The following is a 25,230-nucleotide window of genomic DNA, read 5'->3' as shown; positions in this document are numbered from 1 at the left end:
TTTTGCTGCTGTGACCTGTTCTGAATTAGGCCCAAAGTTTTATTAGTATTATGAAATGAATTTGTTACTTGACACATGATTAGGCTTACCGTACTATCCCTTTAAACCTTATGAATTACACAGGTTCACTATCTGATTAAACCAGGTGACCCAGGCTTGAAGTCAGCCAGCGACAGAACCTGTGTAATTCATGAGTGTCCCAGTTTAAAGGGATAGTATGGTAAGCCTACATACGATTGATGCTTAGCACACAGTCACCTGGCAAACCCATTATCAGTTTGGGTGGAGTTTCCAGATCACCCTGATATTTTCCAACTAAATCTGCTTCATTCTGACTCTTTGCTGTAACCTGTCTACTAACGTGCTGTACGAAGACAACCTGCACTAACATACTAACATGTTTCCTGGAAACTATGTAAGTTCTATTATTTATTTTTTATAAATGATATGCTTTGAATATGTATATATCTTTATGTATATACTGCTTTATATGTATTTATATAATTAAAAAAAAGAATATTTACTATAATAGCCTTGTATATAAGGTTTGTTACACATCCTTGTAATATAAATGTACCACTTGAAAAATGCCGGATACAGATTAGTGCGTTTACTATAGAATAAAGCGCACTGTGATTTTTCTGCCAGCAAGGAGAACATGTAAAGCATTAAACCATGCAAGTCGCGTGTAATCTGAGAGATACTGTACATGACTCATTTTTTCTGGTGTTAGTCCAAGTGAGGCAAGCAGTGCAGTGTTAAAACCGAATACATTTCTGTACAATATTATCAACTAGCCAATCCTTATTTAGTTACTAACATATCATATAAAAAAAAATGGCAACATACTATATATGCTGGGTCTGTTCATTTTCAAATGGCCTGTAGAGGGAAAATAAGGAGTAGAACAGAAGTCCTTGTTTCATATGCAGTGTCGGACTGAGGCATGTAGGGCCCACCTGGGGGAATGCAGTGGTAGGGGCCCATGTTTAGGGGTGTGGCAAGTCTGCAGAGGGGGTGTGGCCTGCCACCACGTTGGTTTGACTAACCATTAGAGAGTGCAACATCTGGGCCCCTTCATTAAATTCAGTAAATACAGCTGCTGCATGCATGATTATGTACCAGATTAATAACGGCAATGCACTGTAGAAAATACACCATAGTCTAGTAAGGTAACATATGTATAATTCAAGTGCACAATCTGGAACCTGATCCTTAGAGCAGGAGATGGGCCCCCAGGCAATGGGGCCCATCGGTGGTCTCCCCTGTGCCCATGCGGGCCAGTCCAAGCCTGTTCATATGTAATACTTATACATGAAACACTGTAATTTCTCTGTTATATCATGTGAATATCTGTAATATAGGGATTTCCATAAAAGCAAACCGGATGTTTGGCCCAGGGACTTTATTTCAGACAATGAGTTTTTGGGAAAAAATCAACCTGGATTCAGTGTAAATTTCATATTCCTATCAAATTGTACAATGATTTGACAATGTCTTTGTAATTAGTAATAGTTTCATGTTTAACTACTATCTAAACCTGAAATTTAAATCTCTGATGTTTAGCCTTTAAATGTTGGCAGTCACTTTTGCTTTAGAAAATAGAAAATGTAGACAGTGAACGCTTATATATACATTATATTAGACAAATTTCCCTACTTGCTCACAGATGAGTAGAGGAAAAAAATGGAGGTGGCACTCCACAGGCTTGGTAAAACTAAGAAAACTTGTATTACATATACACAGTAAAAATATGCTCAAAACAGAGAGGTTACATTATAATGTAATCTCTCCGTTTTGAGCACATTTTTGCATGTAACCTCTCCCTAGGTGGTTCCCCCTATCTCTGCCCAATGAACAACACACATAGTAGACTGTATTTAAGCCCCAAAGCTGATAACTGTATGCCACAGTAAACTGTTTTCTCCTGCAGGGTCCACAGATTATCCATAGGATATACATTGGGATATGAGGTAGCGTCAGTGGATTGGCACCAACGTTCAAAAGCTTTCGGCCTCCCAGAATGCAACGGACCAGTCCCCTATGTCCCCGCCTCCTGGCTCAGGCAATTTAGTTTTTTAGTTGTTGCGGCAGGAGGTGGACCATGATCTTTGGGCTGCTGATTTTGGGCAGCCATAAGCTTACAATTTTTTTGAGCGAGTTTTCTAAAAGGCGTCTTACACGCACCTTAGAAAGAGTCACTCCAAAAACTCTCCGGTGTGTTGCGTCAATGCTTACCCATGTGTACAGAGCTGTTTCGGCGGATGTCTATGTAGGATGTACTAGCTAGTCCAGCTGATGTTACTAGACTGTGGCTGGAGCACGGGGAGAAGGTAAAGCATCAGCTCCCCTTAGCGGGTGAGACCCAAGACACAGCCGCACTGTTTTTGGGAGGAGACTACCGAACAGTCGGTGACGCGGCTGCCACCTCTGGTGCACCAGCGCTAGGCCCCAGGAATCCAAAAATATACTGGTAGGTCAGTTGAATCCCAACACAAATTAACCCTAGTATGAATGTGTGCTCGTGTACATGTGGTAGGGAATATAGATTGTAAACTCCACTGGGGCAGGGACTGATGTGAATGGGCAAAATAGTCTCTATAAAGCACTACAGAATATGTGTACGCTATATAAATAACTGGTAATAATAATCATGGGCTTCAGGGATTACTGTGAGGCCGCGATCCCTGGTGTTGATGTCAGCAGTGGGGAGTAAGATGCTCCCCTGGTCACCTCTCCCCCCGGTTCATGACCAGTTTCCTTTGAGTTTCCCAGCATGAACTGATTTCCCACTTCCGCCTGAGACGCTGTGTATCTAAAGGATCCAGCTGCTGCATAGGTGGCTGTGTGACTGATGCATCGGTGATCACTTGGGCGTCTGTGTTCACTGATGTGTTCACTAGGGTGTTTGTGTACACTATTTGCAGGTGGATCCACTCAGCGTTCATTAACATAAAACTTGCTGTATCCCACTCTCCTGAGCCAGGTGATACAGCACTAAGTCTCTATCTACCATTGAGTACGAATAGTTGGATAAGTGCCTAATGCATATGAGTCTGTAAACTATTGCTGCAGTTTCTTTCGCTGTGTGACTGAATATGCTTAAAGTCATAAATAAGGTAATGCAGTAATATGTTTCTCCTACATACTTGATTTGTATCTGCAGTTGAATATGGGCTCATATTGCTTCTTATACTAATGTATAACTTGTGACTGATTGCTAGTGTGATTGCTGCATTTACTAAACCTGTCAGTTTCTGTGTATATACCGATCCTCAATGCTGGTGCTAGGCAGGGAGGGATCGGATTGTATGTCACTTTATTTAGCAAGCGATAAAGTGATTTCAGTCACAAATTGTGTAGTTAACACCGTACTGGTGTATGAGTTGTTTATCATGTCTAAGAGAGGCAAGGGTGAGGAGGATACACTCTCCACAGCAGCACCAACACTGATTTCATGTTTGTCTTGCAAAGCTGGGTTAACCTCTCAAGATCTGGTTCAAAATGGATTATGTGCAAATTGTTTTAGCTTTCACCAAAGCCTCCTGAATAATCCAAAGCAGGCACAGGTTCAAGTTGAACCCCCATGTGCTTCTTTTGCACAGACATTATCCAATATAGCTGAGCGGATAGTGCCAGCTCCTATACCAGGGATAAGTTACCCTGTTAACCCTTACATGCAACATTCCCCCTGGGTTATCCAGTCCAGGAATATGCAGCTTTTCAACAAAAACAGGCTGAAAGGCCTGTGGAAGGTAAATTACACAGATATGAAACAACATCTTCACAGTTTACACATGCTTCAGATGGGGACTCTTTGGAGGATGAGGATTCCTTGCATTCTGGATCTGCATACAGAGATCAGGAGGAAGGTCCAAGCTCAGTGGATATACCTGAGCTAATTAGTGCTATGAAAGCCATTCTATCCTTAGAGGAGGCAGCAGAGCCTTTGTTAAAATTCAAGGCACCTGTGTGTCAGGAATCGTCTTACCAGACTGGCATCCGTCCGCCGCTGCGGACTCCGTCCTGGCTCCCTGCGGTCACCTGTCACCTATGCCCCTGCCATGGGACATCATCTGGATCCTGGGGGCACTCCTGAACCAGCAGGCGTGTGCGCGCCGCGTCCCCGCTAGGCCGCGGCGTGGGCGCCGCCATGACAGTCTCCAAACAGCTAGTATGCTGCGGCCAATCCGGTGCGTGGCCGCACCCACTTTCCTTTTCTCCATCCAATCCCTGCACACCATGGGGTATATAGGAGGCACAGTTTCACCTCACAGGCATCCTGGACTTTGTGTCATTCTGACAACCTGCATGAAAGGATCAGCTCCTGTCTCTCCTGAGTTCCTGCTAGAACTTATACTCCTGGTGATTCTCCTTACTCCCGTGGAACTTCAAGGCTCAGCAATACCAGCAACCTGCATTGGGCTTCACACTCATCACCACCTTGTGTGCTTCAGCCTGCGGTTGAAGACTAAACTCCAGGTGTGTTCATTTCCTCCACCTGTGACACAGCTTGCTGCTGCCAGTGCCCCATCACCTGCACTGTGAGTTGGTCTCCTGCTAATGCTCAGGTTTGCAATGCTTCATCTGCCTTAGTTCTCCATTTTAAACCCTGCTCTGGTTCCCACACCAGAATCATTCCATTGACTTTCATTCTGTTGTTTATATTCTGGATATGATTTCTCAATTCATCCATCACCCATTGCCATAGACTTTTGTTATCATTTCAAGTATTGACTTTTCATCTGCTATTATTTCTGCTGCATTTCTGTTATACTTTCTGCTGAATAAATACCATTGCGCTCATGCGCAAGAACGTGTTACAACCTCCTCGTCTCTTTCCTCCTACCTCCACTGACCCACTAGCGCCCCCTCCGGGGACACAGACCAAACACAATCTGACAGTAAGTCCAGGATCGATGGACTCGGATGGTGGACGGAGTGTGGGGTCAGAGGCCTTGCAAAATCTGGTCTCCCGTCTGGATGGTCAAGAGGTTGCGCAGCAGCAGATGCTTCACTTTCTACAAGGGATGTCCTCCCGATTGGATACACTGCAGCAGTCTCTGCCAAGTGTACTCTCACCTACTGTTACCCCAGCACCTGCCAGTGCTGTAAGTTCTTCTGTGTCGGCTGCATCAGCTCCAGTGTCACGTCTGCACCTGCCCGTGCCGAGCAAATATGATGGCAGTCCTAAATCATGTCGCGGGTTCCTAAACCAGTGCGAAATACAGTTTGAGTTATTGCCACATAACTTTCCTACACCAAGGTCCAAGGTTGCCTACATCATTTCCTTACTCTCCGGATCTGCTCTGAATTGGGTGTCTCCCCTGTGGGAACGTGCTGATCCCCTGATCAGTAACTACTCTGACTTCGTGTCAACCTTTAGACGGATCTTTGACGAGCCCGGTCGTGCAACATCAGCTTCGGCAGACCTGATCCAAATTCGTCAAGGTAACCGAAGCATGGGACAATATGTCATCCAGTTCCAGACGTTGGCTGCAGAGGTCCAATGGAACAACCAAGCTCTGGTAGCAACCTTCTGGCACGGACTTTCGGATCGGATCAAGGACGAACTGGCAACCCGTGACATTCCTGTTCAACTGTCTGACTTGATCTCCCTGTGTATAAAGCTGGACTCTCGCATCCGCGAACGCAATAGTGAACGCGCTCGGAGTGAGTCTCGCAGAGTAAGGTTCATACCTCCTGTACAGTTTCAGCCTCCTTCTTCTTCTGACGAGCCTATGCAGGTAAATAGGTCCCGCCTAACCCCTGAGGAACGGGCAAGAAGAATACGAGAGAGGCTCTGCCTATACTGTGCTGCTGCGGGTCATCAAATTAACTCCTGCACAATGCGTTCGGGAAACGCCAGGTCCTGACTTGTATGGAAGGAGTCAAGTTGGGATCATTCTGTCAAACTCCTTCTCAACAGGATCTCATTCTTCCAGTGACGCTAGAAACTTCTGCTGGGCTCCAGTCTGCATCAGCATTAGTGGACTGCGGTGCTGCAGGAAATTTTATCACCCAAGCTGCGGTAAACAAATTCTGCCTGTCTACCTGTGAACTTTCTTGTCCTGTTTACATTACTGCTGTGGATGGTAGTAGAATCACCAAAGGGAACATTTCACATCAAACTACCCCAGTGGTTCTGGGAGTTGGATTTCTCCATTCAGAAATTATCAAGTTCCTGGTCATTCCTCAAGCCACCCAGGAGATTGTCTTGGGCATGCCTTGGCTCCAGCTACATAACCCACAGTTCGACTGGACAACGTTGCAGCTTACCTCATGGGGTTCACACTGTCATCATTCCTGCTTAGCCCAAGTGTGTCCTCTTAAGTCCACCGAAGTGAAGTCACAGCCAAGTCTCCCAGCAGTCTATCAAGACTTCGCAGACGTCTTCTGCGAAAAAGCTGCTGATATCCTGCCGCCCCATAGGGAATGGGATTGTCCCATTGATCTCCTTCCTGGCAAGAAGCCACCCAGGGGGCGCACCTATCCTTTGTCTGTTCCTGAAACAGAGGCGATGAGTAACTACATTAAAGAGAATCTTCAGAAAGGATTCATCCGTCCGTCATCATCACCCGCTGGCGCAGGTTTCTTCTTTGTCAAAAAGAAGGATGGAGGACTGCGTCCATGCATTGACTATCGGGGTCTCAACGACATTACTGTCAAGAATAGTTATCCTTTACCACTCATTACTGAACTGTTTGATAGAGTTAAGGGGGCTCGCATCTTCACCAAGTTAGATCTCCGCGGTGCCTATAACCTCATCAGAATCCGGAGTGGTGACGAGTGGAAGACAGCCTTCAACACTCGAGATGGCCATTATGAATACCTGGTAATGCCATTTGGGTTGAGTAATGCTCCAGCGGTATTCCAACACTTCGTGAACGAGATTTTCCGTGATGTCCTGTATAAGTACCTCGTTGTTTACTTAGATGATATTCTTATCTTTTCTCAAGACCTTCCATCTCATCGCCTACAAGTCTGTGAAGTTCTCCGACGTCTTCGTGAGAACCGTCTCTACGGGAAGTTATCCAAATGCACCTTCGAAGTTCCCTCTATACCCTTCCTGGGGTATATAATTTCCGGATCGGATCTTCAGATGGACCCGGCAAAATTGGAAGCCATTGCCAATTGGTCCATTCCAAACTCCCTCAAGTCTATCCAGCGATTCCTGGGTTTTGCCAACTATTATAGAAAATTTATTCGAGGATTCTCCACTCTCATCGCTCCTATTACCAACCTGACTCGGAAAGGGGCAGATCATTCCAACTGGTCAGAAGAAGCCTTGGCAGCCTTCCGGAAGATCAAGCTAGCCTTTATGTCTGCTCCAGTGCTGTCACAGCCAGATGTCGACAGGCCGTTCGAATTGGAGGTAGATGCCTCTAATGTTGGGGTTGGAGCTGTTCTCTCCCAGAAGGGATCTGATGGGAAAATCCACCCTTGTGGATTCTACTCTCGCAAGTTTCTACCTGCTGAAGCTAACTACTCCGTGGGAGATCAAGAGTTATTGGCAATCAAACTGGCTCTCGAGGAATGGAGATATCTCCTAGAAGGGGCCAAACATCCGTTTAACATCTTCACGGATCATAAGAACCTGCTATACCTAAAAGCAGCTCAGTGCCTTAACCCCCGCCAGTCCAGGTGGGCTATGTTTTTCTCACGTTTTAATTTCAGGCTTCATTTCCGCCCAGGTTCACAGAATGTGAAAGCCGACGCATTATCCCGGTCCATGGAATCAGACGAGGGAACATCTGACTCTGTGCCACATTCCATCCTGAGTCCCGTGGTTTTCGCTACCTCTCAAGTCTCTCCAGCTCCACCTCCGGGTAAGACTTTTGTTTCCCCAGAACTCCGTCCCAAGTTGCTAGCTTGGGCCCACCAATCCAAGTTTACTGGTCATCCTGGTGTCCTGAAGACATTCAAGTTCCTTTCTGCGTCATATTGGTGGCCAAAGATGAAAGTGGACATCCAGGATTTCGTGGCATCCTGTCCAAAATGTGTGCAGCACAAGACTCCTCGTCAGTCTCCAGCAGGTCAGTTGCAACCCTTATCAGTCCCTAGTCGTCCTTGGTCTCATCTATCAATGGACTTTATCACTGATCTTCCACCTTCTCAGGGACATAACACTATTTGGGTTGTAGTGGACAGATTTTCCAAGATGGCTCATTTCGTTCCTCTCCAAGGTCTCCCTTCTGCCCCGAAACTAGCCCAGATCTTCCTACAGGAGATCTTCCGTTTACACGGGTTACCCTCCGAAATAATATCTGATCGGGGGGTACAGTTTGTTGCTAGGTTTTGGAGGGCCCTCTGTTCTGCCATGCAGATAAAATTGAAATTCTCGTCTTCATACCATCCTCAGACGAATGGGCAGACAGAGAGAGTCAATCAGGAACTTGAGACTTTCCTACGGCTATATGTGACATCCTCCCAGGATGATTGGTTTAATCTGCTCCCATGGGCCGAGTTTGCCCATAACTTTCGTTACCACACTGCTACAGACACGACACCCTTCTTTGCAGTCTATGGGCAACATCCCCGAGTACCTGAGTTTCAAGAACTTCCTCACATAGATGTTCCTGCTGCCACTACTGCTCTGACCCAGTTTTCCTCCATTTGGAAAAGAATCCACATTTCTCTCAAAAAAGCCTCCAGTCGTTACAAGGTCTATGCCGACCGTAAGAGACGTGCGGTTCCCCATTTGAAACCGGGGGACAGGGTTTGGTTATCAACCCGCAACCTTCGTCTCAGGGTTCCATCCATGAAGTTCGCACCACGCTTCATTGGTCCTTACCCTATTGAGAGTGTCATCAACCCAGTGGCTTACAAGTTAAAGTTACCACCTACACTTCGTATTCCTAATGCCTTTCACATCTCTCTCCTCAGACCTCTAGTCCTAAACCGCTTCCAGAATACTCTTCCAGCAGGTCCCAAGGTTCGAACTCAGCGGGGCGTGGAATTTGAGATCAGCAAGATTCTGGACTCTCGTTGCCGGTATGGACGTCTCCAGTACCTGGTCGATTGGTTCGGTTATGGCCCAGAGGAGAGAAGCTGGGTGAATTCATCTGATGTCCATGCTCCTAGGTTGGTCCGTGTTTTCCACAGTACTTATCCCTCCAAACCACGTGGGTGTTCGGTGTCCACCCCTAAAGGAGGGGGTACTGTCAGGAATCGTCTTACCAGACTGGCATCCGTCCGCCGCTGCGGACTCCGTCCTGGCTCCCTGCGGTCACCTGTCACCTATGCCCCTGCCATGGGACATCATCTGGATCCTGGGGGCACTCCTGAACCAGCAGGCGTGTGCGCGCCGCGTCCCCGCTAGGCCGCGGCGTGGGCGCCGCCATGACAGTCTCCAAACAGCTAGTATGCTGCGGCCAATCCGGTGCGTGGCCGCACCCACTTTCCTTTTCTCCATCCAATCCCTGCACACCATGGGGTATATAGGAGGCACAGTTTCACCTCACAGGCATCCTGGACTTTGTGTCATTCTGACAACCTGCATGAAAGGATCAGCTCCTGTCTCTCCTGAGTTCCTGCTAGAACTTATACTCCTGGTGATTCTCCTTACTCCCGTGGAACTTCAAGGCTCAGCAATACCAGCAACCTGCATTGGGCTTCACACTCATCACCACCTTGTGTGCTTCAGCCTGCGGTTGAAGACTAAACTCCAGGTGTGTTCATTTCCTCCACCTGTGACACAGCTTGCTGCTGCCAGTGCCCCATCACCTGCACTGTGAGTTGGTCTCCTGCTAATGCTCAGGTTTGCAATGCTTCATCTGCCTTAGTTCTCCATTTTAAACCCTGCTCTGGTTCCCACACCAGAATCATTCCATTGACTTTCATTCTGTTGTTTATATTCTGGATATGATTTCTCAATTCATCCATCACCCATTGCCATAGACTTTTGTTATCATTTCAAGTATTGACTTTTCATCTGCTATTATTTCTGCTGCATTTCTGTTATACTTTCTGCTGAATAAATACCATTGCGCTCATGCGCAAGAACGTGTTACAACCTCCTCGTCTCTTTCCTCCTACCTCCACTGACCCACTAGCGCCCCCTCCGGGGACACAGACCAAACACAATCTGACACTGTGTTTAAACGTCCCAAAACAGTCAGAACTGAATTTCCGGGGTCGGAACAGCTGACTGAGATTATGCAAGAGGCTTCAGTAACACCCAGTAAGAAGTTTAGAATTCCAAAGAAATGGAATTCACATTATACTCTTCCAGCTGAGGACTGTTTAAAAAGTAGATATGCATGTCATTTGATTGGTGTGAAAATCTACATTGCCTCTGCCTTCAACATCGTTAAATGATGTTATGGATAGGAAAATAGATGGTTTTTAACAAAAACTTTTTCTCCTTGTCTGGGACTATTGTAAGACCAGCCATGGCTTCAGCCTGTATGGCAAATGCAGTGGCAGCCTGGGCTGATGCATTGGAAGATGATCTCTCATTGGCATCTAGAGAGCAAAATTCCCATATTGCACATATTAAACAGATAGCTATTTTTATTGAAGAAGCAGCCATGGATAATGGGTACTATTGCCTCTCAAGCATAAGCCTCAGCAGTAGCAGCTTGCAGAGCTGTTGGCTACGTACATGGAAGGCTGACTCAGAGTCCAAGAAGGTTCTAGAGTCTTTGCCTTTTTTTTTTTAATTCAATACTTTTTTATTAGTTTTCTGTTTTACATTAAACACATTACAAAAAAAAAACAACAGCACAACCCACAGTAGATCCCCAGCCCAGGGAATACGCAGATTCCCATGTCCATTAGGGACCAATTATCATAGTTATCATAGGAAACCGGTGCAGGCTTAAATTCCGAAACATAGGTTGTAAGTTAGAATCAATATCGCATGCTAACAAGGCGCGTATAGATCAATGAAAGCTGTACACAGATATCTATGGCAGCACATCATAAATTTGAGCTAATTTCAGAGCTAAAGCAATGGCACGGGAACGGGAATGGCTGACCGCGGGCGCAGGGGACAACACAAAGAAAAAGAGGCAGTGTACCCGATGCAGATCAAAAGTCACACACCCACTCTAATCCCCCGCAGCATATCTAGACACTCCAGGTCCCAGAAAGCGGGGACTCAAGCCATCGACCCCACAGGTCCTGATATTTTTTCTCCGCTTCTCTAGCTAGGTATACATATTTCTCGTGAGAGGTCGTATCATTTACAAGGGAGACCCAGGATCGCAGTGTGGGTGCATCCTTGGCTAGCCAAAGCCTGGCGATACACACCTTGGCCAGGCCACACAGATTAATTACATATCGTTTGGCAGGGGGGTCCAGGGCATCCTCCTCCACAGCAGATAACACACATGTCGTCGGGGAGCATACAGACGAGGGAATACCCGTTGACACCAGGGCGTCAGTAACACCCGACCAAAATACGGCTATCTTGGGACACAGCCAGAGAATGTGCCAAAAGTCAGCATCCAGACTATCGCACTTAGGACATCCAGAGGAGTGGGTACCCCCTACATGTCGCAAGCGCATTGGCGTCATATATACTCTGTGTATTATAAACAGTTGAATTTGCTGATATCTAGTGGTGGTAGTGGATAATCGTGGAGAACATAAAGCACCCTCCCAGATCTCATCAGAGATGGCACCCAAGTCAGACTCCCACTTGCTCCTGAGAATGGACAACGGGTCAGAATAGTGAGAGCGAAGCATGCTTGCATAAATGTTGGACACCAGATGTCCGCTTCCCTGGGACCGCAGGAGAGACTTGACCGGGGAGTCGGCAATCATTGGAGGAGTTTCGGGAAATTGTGCGTTAAGCGCATGTCTCAGCTGCAGGTAGCGGTAGAAATGAGAAGAGGGTACACTGTAATCCTGTTGAAGCTGCAGGAAGGACCTCAGTATACCATCGTTATATAAGTAGCCCAGGGATGTCACACCCCACCTCCCCCACACCGCCCCAGTCCGCAGCGAAGCCAATTCTGGGAAGCCGAGGGCATTGTCCAGAGGAGTATCCGGGTCAATACCCTGGCCTAACAGGATAACATGCACCTGTTTCCATATGAGGATGGCCTGTCTTATTATAGGGATCTTGGACAAGTTAGGGTTCCCACAAAGAAGCATCTGTAATGGAGAGCCGGCAGGGTATATCTGGAAAAGCAATTGGGAGTGCAAAGTGAGAGCATCCGGGGCATTCACCCACTCCCATATATGTGCCAACTGCGCGGCATAGTAGTAAAATCAAAATATAGGGAGAGCTAAGCCTCCCAACACTTTTGGCCTGGACAGAACGTCAAGTCTCAGCCTTGCTCTCCTGCTGGCCCATATTAAAGAAGAAAGCAAACTGTCAATCTGTCGAAATGTCTTCAAGTTAATATATATAGGGGATTGCTGGAGAACATAAAGGAGTTTGGGCAAGTATACCATCTTTACCAAATTGACCCTGCCAGTAACAGTCAGGGGCAGAGACCCCCAAACCCTAACCTTCGAGCGGAGATACCCCATCAGCGGCATGACATTAAGGGAAACATAGGTACAAGGGTTATTCGATACCCATACCCCCAGGTATTTGAAGGAGTCTACCCATTTAAGGGGGTTTGAATCACCGGGGCTTCCGAAACCGGGCCTCTAAGTGGAGTAATGGTGGATTTATCCCAGTTAATTTTGAGCCCGGAGAAACGTCCATAGTCCGTTATCAAGTCAAGAAGTTTAGGTAAGGAGGAAACAGAATCGTCCACAAAGAGCAACAGGTCATCAGCGTATAACGCTATCCTGTCTTCCTTTGCGCCAACCCTAATACCCACAATATCTTGAGTTGCCCTAATCAAACATGCCAGTGGCTCAATAGCGATAGCAAACAGAGTCGGGGACAGAGGGCAGCCCTGCCTCGTTCCCCTGGATAGGGGGAAGGAGTCCGAAACAAACCCGTTCACCGAGACTCTGGCCATGGGCTGAAAATATAACAATTTAACATAATTGATAAAGTTGGGGCCCACACCAAACCTACTCATAGCCTCCCAGAGGAAGGCCCACTCCACCGAATCAAAGGCCTTTGCGGCATCTAAGGAGGCTATAATGGCAGAGCAGTCCTCCTCCCGAGAAGCCTGAAAATGAGTAAACAGGCGCCTCAAATTCACAGCAGTGGACTTGCCAGGCATGAAGCCCGTTTGGTCAGGGTGAATAATTTGGGAGACAACCCGGCCAAGTCTGGAAGCCAGAACCTTGGCCAGGATTTTAATATCCGTGGGCAACAGGGAAATAGGACGGTAGGATTCAACCCTCCTGGGGTCTTTATCCGGATTGGGAATCACTATAATCAAAGCCTCCGCCATAGACGGGGGAAGCGTACTTTGGGCAAGAATTTCACTGAACAACTCAAGCAACTGAGGGGCAAAGAATTTTATATATTTCTTATACAGTTCTGATGGGATGCCATCAAGGCCAGGGGCCTTACCATCGGGGGAGGCAGAGATCACAGTCTCAATCTCCTCCACCGACAAAGGAGCATCTAGAAGGGCCCTGGCCTCACTGGAGATGGAGGGCAAGTGGACCCCATCCAAGTAGTCACATAGCTCTAGTGGGGAACAGGTCAACTGAGAACTATATAATGCCTGATAGTATGAGACAAATTCCGCCACGATCTGGGGGGTGCGGTCCAGCACCGACCCAGCTGAATCCAAAATCTCCACTACAGTATGAGAGGAACGGTCACCCCTTGCAAGATTGGCCAAATAAGAACCTGGTCTATCCCCCGTAGCATACTGGACATGCGAGGAGAAGAGAAGTCTGTGCTGGGTTTTCCCCCACAGATAATCTTCCATTTACCCTGCGCATGAAGCCACAGCAGCTTAGAAGCATCCATGCCATCCCGCACATACGTCACTTCTGAAGCGGCCACCCGAGCCTCCAATTCAGACTCGTGTTTTCTAAAGGAGGATTTAAGACTCCCCACCCGTTTGATCAACGTTCCTCTCAAGAAAGCCTTGAAAGTGTCCCACAGCAGAGACACATCCGTGGTGTCATCATGCATAACAAAAAATTCTGACCAGCTAGCCTCCAAATAGGATCCCTCACCCATATGCGTCAGCCAAAAGGGATTAAATTTCCACACTGCTTGGCCTCGCTGACAGTTTAAGTCGATATGTAACGATATAGGGGAGTGATCCGAGATACCCCTAGTCTCATACTTGACATTCTGAACTTTGGGCAACAGCTCCCGGGACAGAAGAGCCAAATCTATCCTAGAGAAGGAAGAGTGAGAGCGTGAAAAACATGAGTATTGCCTCAAATCGTGATTCTTCAATCTCAAGGGGTCGATCAGACCCAACTCCGACACAGTGTCTGCAAACTGGGAATGCCTGGGCTGCGGGTTGGAGGACGCCCTGGACAACCTATCCAACTCGTGACTTAAAACATTGTTAAAGTCCCCCATACAGATAACGGGTATGTCAGGGGAAGCAGCCATAAAGGCAGACGCCTTTTTAAGGACATCGTGCGAATATGGAGGGGGTACATACACAGCCAGCAATAACAAGGGGACGGAGTTAATTCTGCACTTGAGAAATACATATCTACCCCATTGATCCGTTTGCACAGAATCAAGCACAAAGGGAACAGATTTCCTAATTAGGATCGACACTCCCCGGGACGCTGCAGTATGCATAGAATGGTAAGCCCATCCCACCCATGGTTTTTTAAGGGACATAATCTTAGTACCCAGTAGGTGGGTTTCCATCAAGCAAATTATATCCGACGCATAAGATTTAATCTGTCGAAGGATCAAGGAGCGCTTAACCTTGTCATTGATCCCCCGCACATTCCACGACAGAAACTTAACCGACGCCATAACAGGGCATTGTTGTGATTTTGCATAGCACCCGCGGCCAGCAACCGCCAGTGAATATCAAAGAGGATACGCCTGCAGTTAGCTGCAACATAGACATAGCGGAAATAAGCACATTGCACAGCAAAAAATAAAAACACCTCAATATTAACAATCTAAAATAACCCCCATCCCCAACCCGTATACCACCTAAAACTAGCAGCATACCTGATTCCTTAACAACAAAACACCCTAAGTACTAACAATCCCAACTAAGGCACAGAGCCCGGTAACATACTCCGCCAGTACCAACTAAGGTCAAATTCCTATATCCACTAAGGGGGCCAAGAATTTAATGACCATAAGACAGGAGAATCCCCCAGCTAAACTCAAAACAAAACCAATCCCCCCCTAGACCATTACCCCCACCCCAACTGAGTAACCGTTTACCCCTTAAAGACTATATGGCAGAGCAAACACCGAGATCATAAGGCCCAAAATCAGCGTAAAGGCAACATCTACCAATCACCCATCTCCACAGAGCTACCCTCTCCCAATAAAGGCCCATAAGGGCCGCAGATAGCCCCTCCGTAAATCAGATAGCAGCACATCCCAAACAGTAGCATATTGACTTAGCTGAGAAATCAGAGACAGGAGTGCAATCAGCAGCCATCGCTCCCCTAATTGAAAAGCGTCCATCCAGCCAAACTGACATCCTGCAGGGAATCATAAGGAACATAACCACAAACAACTATACATCCCTCCCAAGGCAATATAACAATAACATATCAAGCATAAACGAAGCAGTATACTTGCAAGTATGGAAATCAAACACATAAGTTCAATCAGCAGCTAGCGCCCGCCGTGCCGGAAAGCGTCCGTCCAGCCACATTGATGCTTCACGAGGGGTCGTGAAGAATTTTGTTTTCCCATCCGAGACCACCCGCAGTTTAGACGGAAAGAGCATGGCATAGGGGATATTCAATTCTCGCAGCCTGCGTTTCACAGGAACAAACTGAGCTCTATCCTTCTGGACATCGACAGCAAAATCCGGAAAGACTGAAACTGGGGAACCGTTCCACGTAAGGGGACCCTTGGTGCGGGCCAGTCTCAGAATCACGTCTCTATCCCGGTAATGGAGGAGTTTGGCAATAAACGTACGGGGAGGTGCCCCTGGAGGTAATGGGCGCATCGGGACCCTACGGGCGCGTTCCACTGCGAAGTGTGAAGTGAACTCCTCCGCTCCAAATGCATCCAACAGCCAACGTTCAAGAAATTTTTCAGGGGAGGCACCCTCTTCTTTCTCCGGGAGTCCGACGAGACTGACATTATTTCGCCGCAATCTCCCCTCCATATCCGTCATCTTTCTATGTACATCCATCATCTGAGACTCCAGAGCAGAAGTGCGTCTACCGAGAGGCGTAACCGTGTCTTCCAGCGTGGAGGTGCGCGTCTCAACCTCACCGACCCTCTCTCGCACCCGCTGAAGGTCTTGGTGTATAATGGATAAGTCCGCCTGGACCTGACCGATCCTGTCGGCCAAGCGGGCTTCACTGGCCGTGACCGCATCCAGCACCTTTTGCAGAGCAGCATCGGTGGCATCCGCAGATGAGGAGCCAGCCGACGGAGAAGGCGGCGCTGAGGTCGACTGCATCTCCCCACCCTGTTGGGACCGCGTCGGTGGATTTCTGACATACTTTCTTCAAATTCACCGCGGCCGCGGCAGACCGATGCGGTTTGACCATTATAACCGAGCGGGCGGCAGGAGGCAAGAAGTATATTAAATAGTATATCAAGAACTGTCCAGGGACGGCCAATGAATAACTGAATGTAGTATATCAGAATTATCCAGTCGCTGCTTGCGGGTAAGTATAGTATACCAAAACTGATCAGTGACCGTGTATAATATCGGGAGCCTCTGTTAGCACAGAATAAATAATTGCAGCAGGATATAGAAATCTTTCCTCCCCTCCCAGCATATGGGGCACAATAAGCTGAAATGAAGTGTGTGCTAGGAAGCTGAGGTTGACCAGCGTATCACAAGATCTGCAAGGGTTAATAGCAAACTGCTCCCTATCCTAATGGAGCAGAGCTCAGCAAGGCAGCAGTAGTATGGGGAGGGCACAGGCACTTATAGAATCCAGCGGCAGAACACAGTGCAGGAGCCGGAGGGTACGGGCTGGGGCCGCCGGAGCGAGCAGGGAGAGCGGCAGCGGGTCACGTGGTGATGCAGCGGCTGGGGGAGCGCTCGGAGACCGGAGCACGACAGGAGAGGTGCCAATCTGCTCAGAGCTGGATTAAGGCTTTGGGGGGCCCGGGTGAAATTTAAGACAGGGGGGCCGTAAAGTCTAAAATTAGTATCATAGTGTGGCAAATATTAGAGATTCTTAGTCTAGAGACCATTTACACCAGCTAGAATTGTCGCAATTTCCCGATGCCAGGGTTAGGAAATCTTCAACCAATTTAAAGATCTTGATTCCTTGATCCCAACAGAAAATGGTTGAGATCGCCAAATTGGGGATTTTTTTACATAAGGAATTTCCCTGGTTCCCTAATGGATCTCTGAACACTGATGGCAACTGATCTATCTATCCAATTGCGATTCTGGTTGTGTCAGAGAACCAATGGTAGATGTATGATGGCCTAAATATGAATAGTTAATGCAGAAAAAGAGACTGTCACACCATACATATCATTTGCCTAAACACAACGGTTTATTAGCAATATTCAGCAACATTTTGAACCCTTGGTTTGAGAAAGGACCTGAGGGTTTGAAACGTTGCTGAATATTGCTAATAAACCATTTTGTTTAGGCAAATTATTGCACTAACATTGTGTGTCTGATATACACACACACCCACACAACAACTGTGTGAAAGACCTAATTGATGACAAGGGGTTACTCTCATTGTGGCAGGAGGAGAGAGAGCACTGAAGGGGTAAAATGGTCAGGAGAACATGAGGGTGAGGGACTCAGGACCAAGGTGGTAAAAACCTCATGGCCACTAGGCAGTGAATATATAAAGGGACAGGCATCAATAAGGGTGGGGGGTGAGGAGTGCTACCTGATATGTTAGAGAGAAGATGCTTCATGTAGAATGACAAGGAAGCTGGCACCCAGGTACTGCTAGTAGAATCCAGTAGCAACAGACGATACTCTGAGGCAGCAGTGCATTGCACTGCTGACTAATAGCGGATCCCTGCACTGATGGTCCTCCATGTGCCTGCCCCCTCCTTCCCTACACTCCGCAACCCACACCGATAAGTCACAGTGAGAATATGCGCAGCCTGAGAAACACTAATTCGATGGCTGCCGGCGCCCAGCGCTGCTGTCAGGTCTGCGGTCCTATCAGAATGACAGCTGTTAAAGAGCGAGGGTGAGTGCCAGCGGCTACCGGTGCAGGCTGTAGGGTAGCTGATCGGATCAGCAATAAACATCTGATCTGTGGCAGATGGTGGGGGGGCCAGGGTTACTTACCCCCAAGACTCCCCACCTAATCCGGCTCTGAATCCGCTGATGCTACTTCATATCCCAATGTATATCCTGTGGATAATGTGGACTTAGGAGAAATAGAGTTATCAACAGTAAATCTACCATAACTATGTATTTTCAGCGTAAACAAAAGGCAACCCCAGACAGTACAGTGATTAACTCTTTAGTTGGCAACAGCATTTATCGTGGTGAAGTTAACCAGTACCTGCAGAGAGATGCGATTAGCAGCTCTCTGCTAATCGCAGTCCGGTCTGGCAGTCCCGGAGGGAGGATAAACCTCCCAATGGGACTGCCTTCCTGCGGGTGACCCAACATTGTGAAGCCACTGAGCCAGTGCAGTCACAACAACTGCAACTGGCTCAGTTGAGCTCACTGAAGTGGCGGATTTTCCTGGGGGGCAGTGGTGTCACTCAGTGGAGAAGCCTGCCTCCGGGCTCCAAACTCTGAAGGGGCACCTGGATGTACAGCAGCACCTGTGCAGTTCACAGCGGGATCCAAGTGTGACCACTGATCTTCTAACAGAGCTCTGAGATGCTCCTGCTGCTGCACTTATAATAGGGGACAGAACGGCTCCCACCTGGTACTGCTCAGCCCGTGCTGCAGCAAGTGATGGTGCACCCGCTGCTGCTAATGGACTGTGAAATGGGACCTTCCAGTGAATGCTGATTCTGCTTGCTGCAGACGGCAGAATCTTGCGAGTCTGACCCTGACCCACCGGCCATTGGGGGTCATTCCGAGTTGATCGCTAGCTGAATTTGTTCACAGCACAGCGATCAGGCTAAAAATCGGTAGTTCTGCACATGCGGCGCAATGTGCACGCGCGACGTAGGGGCACAACGAACAATGTAGTTTTGCACAGGGTCTAGCAATGCATTTCAGTCACACTGGTTGCCGCAGAGTGATTGACATGAAGTGGGCATTTCTGGGTGGCAACTGTTACTGACCGTTTTCAGGGAGTGTGCGGAAAAACGCAGGCGTGCCAGGAAAAACACAGGCGTGGCTGGGCGAACGCTGGGCGGGTTTGTGACGTCAAATCCGGAACTGAATAGTCTGAAGTGTCGCAAGCACTGAGTAGGTTTTTAGCTACAATGAAACTACACAAAAAATTTTTGCAGGCGCTCTGCGATACATCCGTTTGCACTTCTGCTAAGCTAATATCTACTCCCAGTGGGCGGCGGCATAGTGTTTGCACAGCTGCTAAAACTAGGTAGCGAGCGATCAACTTGGAATGACCCCCATTGTCACACAGCGTAGCTGGAGCCCTGCCAATTCACAACAGGCTCTGGTCCCTGTAGACCGGCTGAAAGTGCTGTCTATATAATCATGTAATTTGTAACTGCTCAGGAGCTCTATCTGATGCAACTATAAAAATAGATCAATTATAAGAATGAACTAAACTCCAAGACAATGGGGGTGACACAGATCTGAGCGAAGACATGCTAAGTTTAGCACATCTACGATCAGTTTATCTGACATGTGGGGAAACGCTCAGCACAGGGCTAATCTGCCCTACCCCCGCCCTGCATGGTGCAAGAGCATTGCACAGTGGCGATGCTACTGCACCCGCCAATTAGCTCCCTGCCTGCGCAGCCTAGCTGCAAGATGTTTTTAGCATCTCACTGGGCCTCTCAGGGTGCGCTCGCGGCACGAGCACACTCCCCAAAGGGCTTCAGACTGCAATCACTGCCACTGCAGTGATCCAGTCTGAATTAGACCCAATGTGTGGAGCTGTGCAAAAAAACTATAACGTTGTAAGTCCCTAAGATAGAATGCGAGATGGGGACCTGACTACCTGGCTCTATATGTGAAGGTGACCCAGGTAAAAATATAGGAGATCCAACAGGAAAAATAGAATTAAAGAAAGCAACTCAAGGACAGCGTCTCATTGAGTCCAAACAGGTGCACAGTTTGAAGTGTATAGATCCATTTGGCTTCCTTTTGCAGTAAGATTTTACCCCTGTTCCCACCACATAAATTCGGAGGTACCCAATCAATGATTGATGAGCGCCGGAAATTTTTCGGGTTTTGTGTTTTGGTTTTGGGTTCGGTTCCGCGGCCGTGTTTTGGGTTCGACCGCGTTTTGGCAAAACCTCACCGAATTTTTTTTGTCGGATTCGGGTGTGTTTTGGATTCGGGTGTTTTTTTCAAAAAACCCTAAAAAACAGCTTAAATCATAGAATTTGGGGGTAATTTTGATCCCAAAGTATTATTAACCTCAAAAAACATAATTTACACTCATTTTCAGCCTATTCTGAACACATCACACCTCACAATATTATTTTTAGTCCTAAAATTTGCACCGAGGTCGCTGTGTGAGTAAGATAAGCGACCCTAGTGGCCGACACAAACACCGGGCCCATCTAGGAGTGGCACTGCAGTGTCACGCAGGATGTCCCTTCCAAAAAACCCTCCCCAAACAGCACATGACGCAAAGAAAAAAAGAGGCGCAATGAGGTAGCTGACTGTGTGAGAAAGATAAGCGACCCTAGTGGCCGACACAAACACCGGGCCCATCTAGGAGTGGCACTGCAGTGTCAATGAAAGTGTAAAGAATGAAAAAAAAACCACGGTTAGGTGGTATATATTATAATAATAATACAATTATGAATGGACGGACTGCCTGCCGACTGCCGACACAGAGGTAGCCACAGCCGTGAACTACCGCACTGTACACTGGTTGATAAAGAGATAGTAGTATACTCGTAACAACTAGTATGACACTATGACGACGGTATAAAGAATGAAAAAAAAACCACGGTTAGGTGGTATATATTATAATAATAATACAATTATGGATGGACGGACTGCCTGCCGACTGCCGACACAGAGGTAGCCACAGCCGTGAACTACCGCACTGTACACTGGTTGATAAAGAGATAGTAGTATACTCGTAACAACTAGTATGACACTATGACGACGGTATAAAGAATGAAAAAAAAACCACGGTTAGGTGGTATATATTATAATAATAATACAATTATGGATGGACGGACTGCCTGCCGACTGCCGACACAGAGGTAGCCACAGCCGTGAACTACCGCACTGTACACTGGTTGATAAAGAGATAGTAGTATACTCGTAACAACTAGTATGACACTATGACGACGGTATAAAGAATGAAAAAAAAACCACGGTTAGGTGGTATATATTATAATAATAATACAATTATGGATGGACGGACTGCCTGCCGACTGCCGACACAGAGGTAGCCACAGCCGTGAACTACCGCACTGTACACTGGTTGATAAAGAGATAGTAGTATACTCGTAACAACTAGTATGACACTATGACGACGGTATAAAGAATGAAAAAAAAACCACGGTTAGGTGGTATATATTATAATAATAATACAATTATGGATGGACGGACTGCCTGCCGACTGCCGACACAGAGGTAGCCACAGCCGTGAACTACCGCACTGTACACTGGTTGATAAAGAGATAGTAGTATACTCGTAACAACTAGTATGACACTATGACGGTATAAAGAATGAAAAAAAAACCACGGTTAGGTGGTATATATTATAATAATAATACAATTATGGATGGACGGACTGCCTGCCGACTGCCGACACAGAGGTAGCCACAGCCGTGAACTACCGCACTGTACACTGGTTGATAAAGAGATAGTAGTATACTCGTAACAACTAGTATGACACTATGACGACGGTATAAAGAAAGAAAAAAAAATACCACGGTTAGGTGGTATATATTGTAATACAATTATGGATGGACGGACTGCCTGCCGAGTTCCGACTGCCGACACAGAGGTAGCCACAGCCGTGAACTACCGCACTGTACTGTGTCTGCTGCTAATATAGACTGGTTGATAAAGAGATAGTATACAATACATACAACAATATACTACTATACTGGTGGTCAGGCACTGGTCACCACTAGTCACACTGGCAGTGGCACTCCTGCAGCAAAAGTGTGCACTGTTTAATTTTAAATTAATATAATATTATGTACTCCTGGGGGCTCCTGCTATAACAACCTGCAGTGCTCCCCAGTCTCCCCCACAATTATTATAAGCTTTGCCTTTTATACATTGATGTGCAGCACACTGGGCTGAGCTGAGTGCACACAGACTGAGTCACACTGTGTGACTGGCTGCTGCTGTGTATCGTTTTTTTTCAGGCAGAGAACGGATATAGCAGAGAACGGATATATTATATTAAAATAAATAAAAGTTAACTAACAACAACTGCACTGGTCACTGTGGTAAACTCTGTCTGACTCTGCACAATCTCTCTCTCTCTTCTAATCTAATTTCTAATGGAGAGGACGCCAGCCACGTCCTCTCCCTATCAATCTCAATGCACGTGTGAAAATGGCGGCGACGCGCGGCTCCTTATATAGAATCCGAGTCTCGCGAGAATCCGACAGCGTCATGATGACGTTCGGGCGCGCTCGGGTTAACCGAGCAAGGCGGGAAGATCCGAGTCGCTCGGACCCGTGAAAAAAAACATGAAGTTCGTGCGGGTTCGGATTCAGAGAAACCGAACCCGCTCATCTCTATGATTTTGTAGCGGATGGCTGATAGGTGTTGGTTAAAGTCTTTGAAGTGTCGACAGCTGGTTGTTTGGAGCCTTTTCCCTCCAATGCTGCTTGAAAACCAGAGCGGTGTAATGCCATCCTTTCCTTCATTTGACAGTGGTGTAGTCCTGAGTCCACACAATGTTGTTCCTCATTGGGTTAAATGCAGGACCCCATCAGCATATTCTCCTGTGGTATTGCTAATGCTCGGTTTTTGGCAGTATTAAGGAATTTGGACAGCATCTTATACATTTTTTTTTTCATTTGTGTCCATTGAGTAACTGCAAATGCATCTTATTCAAAGGAACTGGGAGTAAGGTAATCCCCATTTTGAATTTGGAGGACGGTGGTTATCCGCTTGTAAAGCCGTATTGTGATCTGTCTCTATAATACATTGATGTAAATTAATTAGCATCATACAGACTTACTGTCACATCCATATAGTGCACCAGATGTGTGCTGCAGAAATATGTAAATTTAATGTTCACATCCATGGAGTTGACCTTGGTCATAGTTTCAATGAAGGTGGTTTCTGTCCCATCCCATAATAAGAATCTATCATCTATTTATCTGCACAACACTGTAGGATCACTGAAAAATAAGTCCCTTTCAACGTCAAACATAAAAATATTTGCAAAGCTGGGTGCAACACATGATCCCATGGTGAACCCAAATCGTTGAATATAGATTTTCTTGTCAAAAAGGAAATAGTTCCTAGTGAGTGTCAGTTGCAGTAATTCCAGGAAAAAAAGATGGATTCACCCATCAAATTTGAATTCAGGAATCTATGTGTGGCTTCAGTGCCCCTAGAGTGGGGGATGCTAATATAGAAACTACACAGATCAATGGTGCATAGTAGATAATGACTTGGTAGCAGAGAATGTTGTTGTAAAATTCTGAGTGCTGTGGTGTCCTATTAAAAGGTAGGTTGTTGTTGTACAAGAGGTTGAAGGTTTGGTCTAGATATCGTGACATCACGTAAATACAAAGACTCTCTGGCAGCGATGATTCTTTGTATTTACGTGATGTCACGATATCTAGACCAAACATTCAACTGCTTGTCCAACAACAACCTACCTTTTTTTATTTCTAATTTTATTTAATTCTAATTTGAATTACAATGGTGCAATTCATCTTCTTTTCCTGGAATTACTGCAGCTGACACGCACTAGGAACTATTTAAATTTTGACAAGAAGTTCTAAATTCAGCAACCTGGTGTGCCATGGGATCATGTGTCGCACCCAGCTTTGCAAATATTTTTATGTTTTAGGTGGAAAGGGACTTATTTTTCAGTGATCCAACAGTGAGTCAATGTATCATGTTGTTCTGCAGATAAATAGACAATCTATTCTTATTATGGGATGGGACAGAAACCACCTTCATTGAAACTATGACCAAGATCAAGTCCATGGATGTGAACATTAAATTTACATATTTCTGCAGTACACATCTGGTGCACTATTTGGATGTGACAGTCAGTCTCTATGATGCTAATGAATTTACAACATCAATGTCTTTATAAAGAGACGCATAGCATTACCGCTTTACAAGCGGGTAGCCACCATCCTCCAAATTCAAAATGTGGATTACCTTACTCTCAGTTTCTTTTGAATAAGATGCATTTGCAGTGACCCGACGGACACAAATGAAAAAAATGGACAAGATGCTGTTCAAATTCCTGAAATTGGGATACCAGTGGAAAGCTCTTAAAAATACCAAAAGCCAAGCATTAGCAATACCACAGGAAAATACACTAATGGGGTCTGGCATTAGCCTAATGAGGAACAACATTGTGTGGACTCAGGACTACACCAATGCCAGTAAAGTTTTTATGAAGAAAGCCAGGAGGGTGTGACCTATAGTGACCAATGATAAGGATCTTAACAGCCTTCGTCAAACAACGATTTTGCCATCATTTAGACGTGGCACCAATTTTAAAGGACATTGTAGTTCACTATGACATCTCAAGCCACAATGTGATGAATGTACAACACTTTATGACACAAAAGCCTGGCAATTATTGCTGCATAGGCTGCACAGCTTGCAGCTATTTAGAAACGTGAGATAACTTTCCGACATCTCCACTCTGGTAAACTATATAAGATCAAACATCCAGTGACCTGTTCTACCAGGTTTGTTTATCACATCCGATGCCCTTAGGGGTTACTATATGTTGGAAAATCTCATCAAATGAAGGAAAGGATGGTGTTACATCGCTCTGGTATTCGAGCAGCATTGGAGGGAAAGGGCTCCGAACAACCAGCTGTCGGACACTTCAAAGACTTTAACCACAACCTGTGAGCCATCCGCTACAAAATCATTGATTGGGTACCTCCGAGTTTATGTGGTTGGAACAGGGGTAAAATCTTACTGCATAAGGAAGCTGAATGGATCT

The 25,230-nt window shown here is 46.5% G+C and overlaps 1 protein-coding gene across 1 annotated transcript in view; it reads left to right on the top strand.

Annotated features, from left to right (window-relative positions):
* Nucleotides 1-203: 203 nt before the first annotated feature.
* The window catches only part of LOC134974150 (annexin A10-like), a 239,325-nt gene continuing 214,298 nt past the window's right edge, over nt 204-25,230 (top strand). Inside the window, exon 1 of the mRNA XM_063946507.1 lies at nt 204-415. Within this exon, the coding sequence (XP_063802577.1) occupies nt 398-415 (18 nt within the window). The 5' untranslated portion in view covers nt 204-397. The remainder of the gene's footprint in view (nt 416-25,230) is intronic.

This window comes from Pseudophryne corroboree, chromosome 1, assembly GCF_028390025.1.
Source record: "Pseudophryne corroboree isolate aPseCor3 chromosome 1, aPseCor3.hap2, whole genome shotgun sequence".
Lineage (NCBI taxonomy): Eukaryota > Metazoa > Chordata > Amphibia > Anura > Myobatrachidae > Pseudophryne > Pseudophryne corroboree.
Note: the sequence above shows the minus strand (reverse complement) of the source record. Positions and strands in the feature narration are given on the sequence as shown.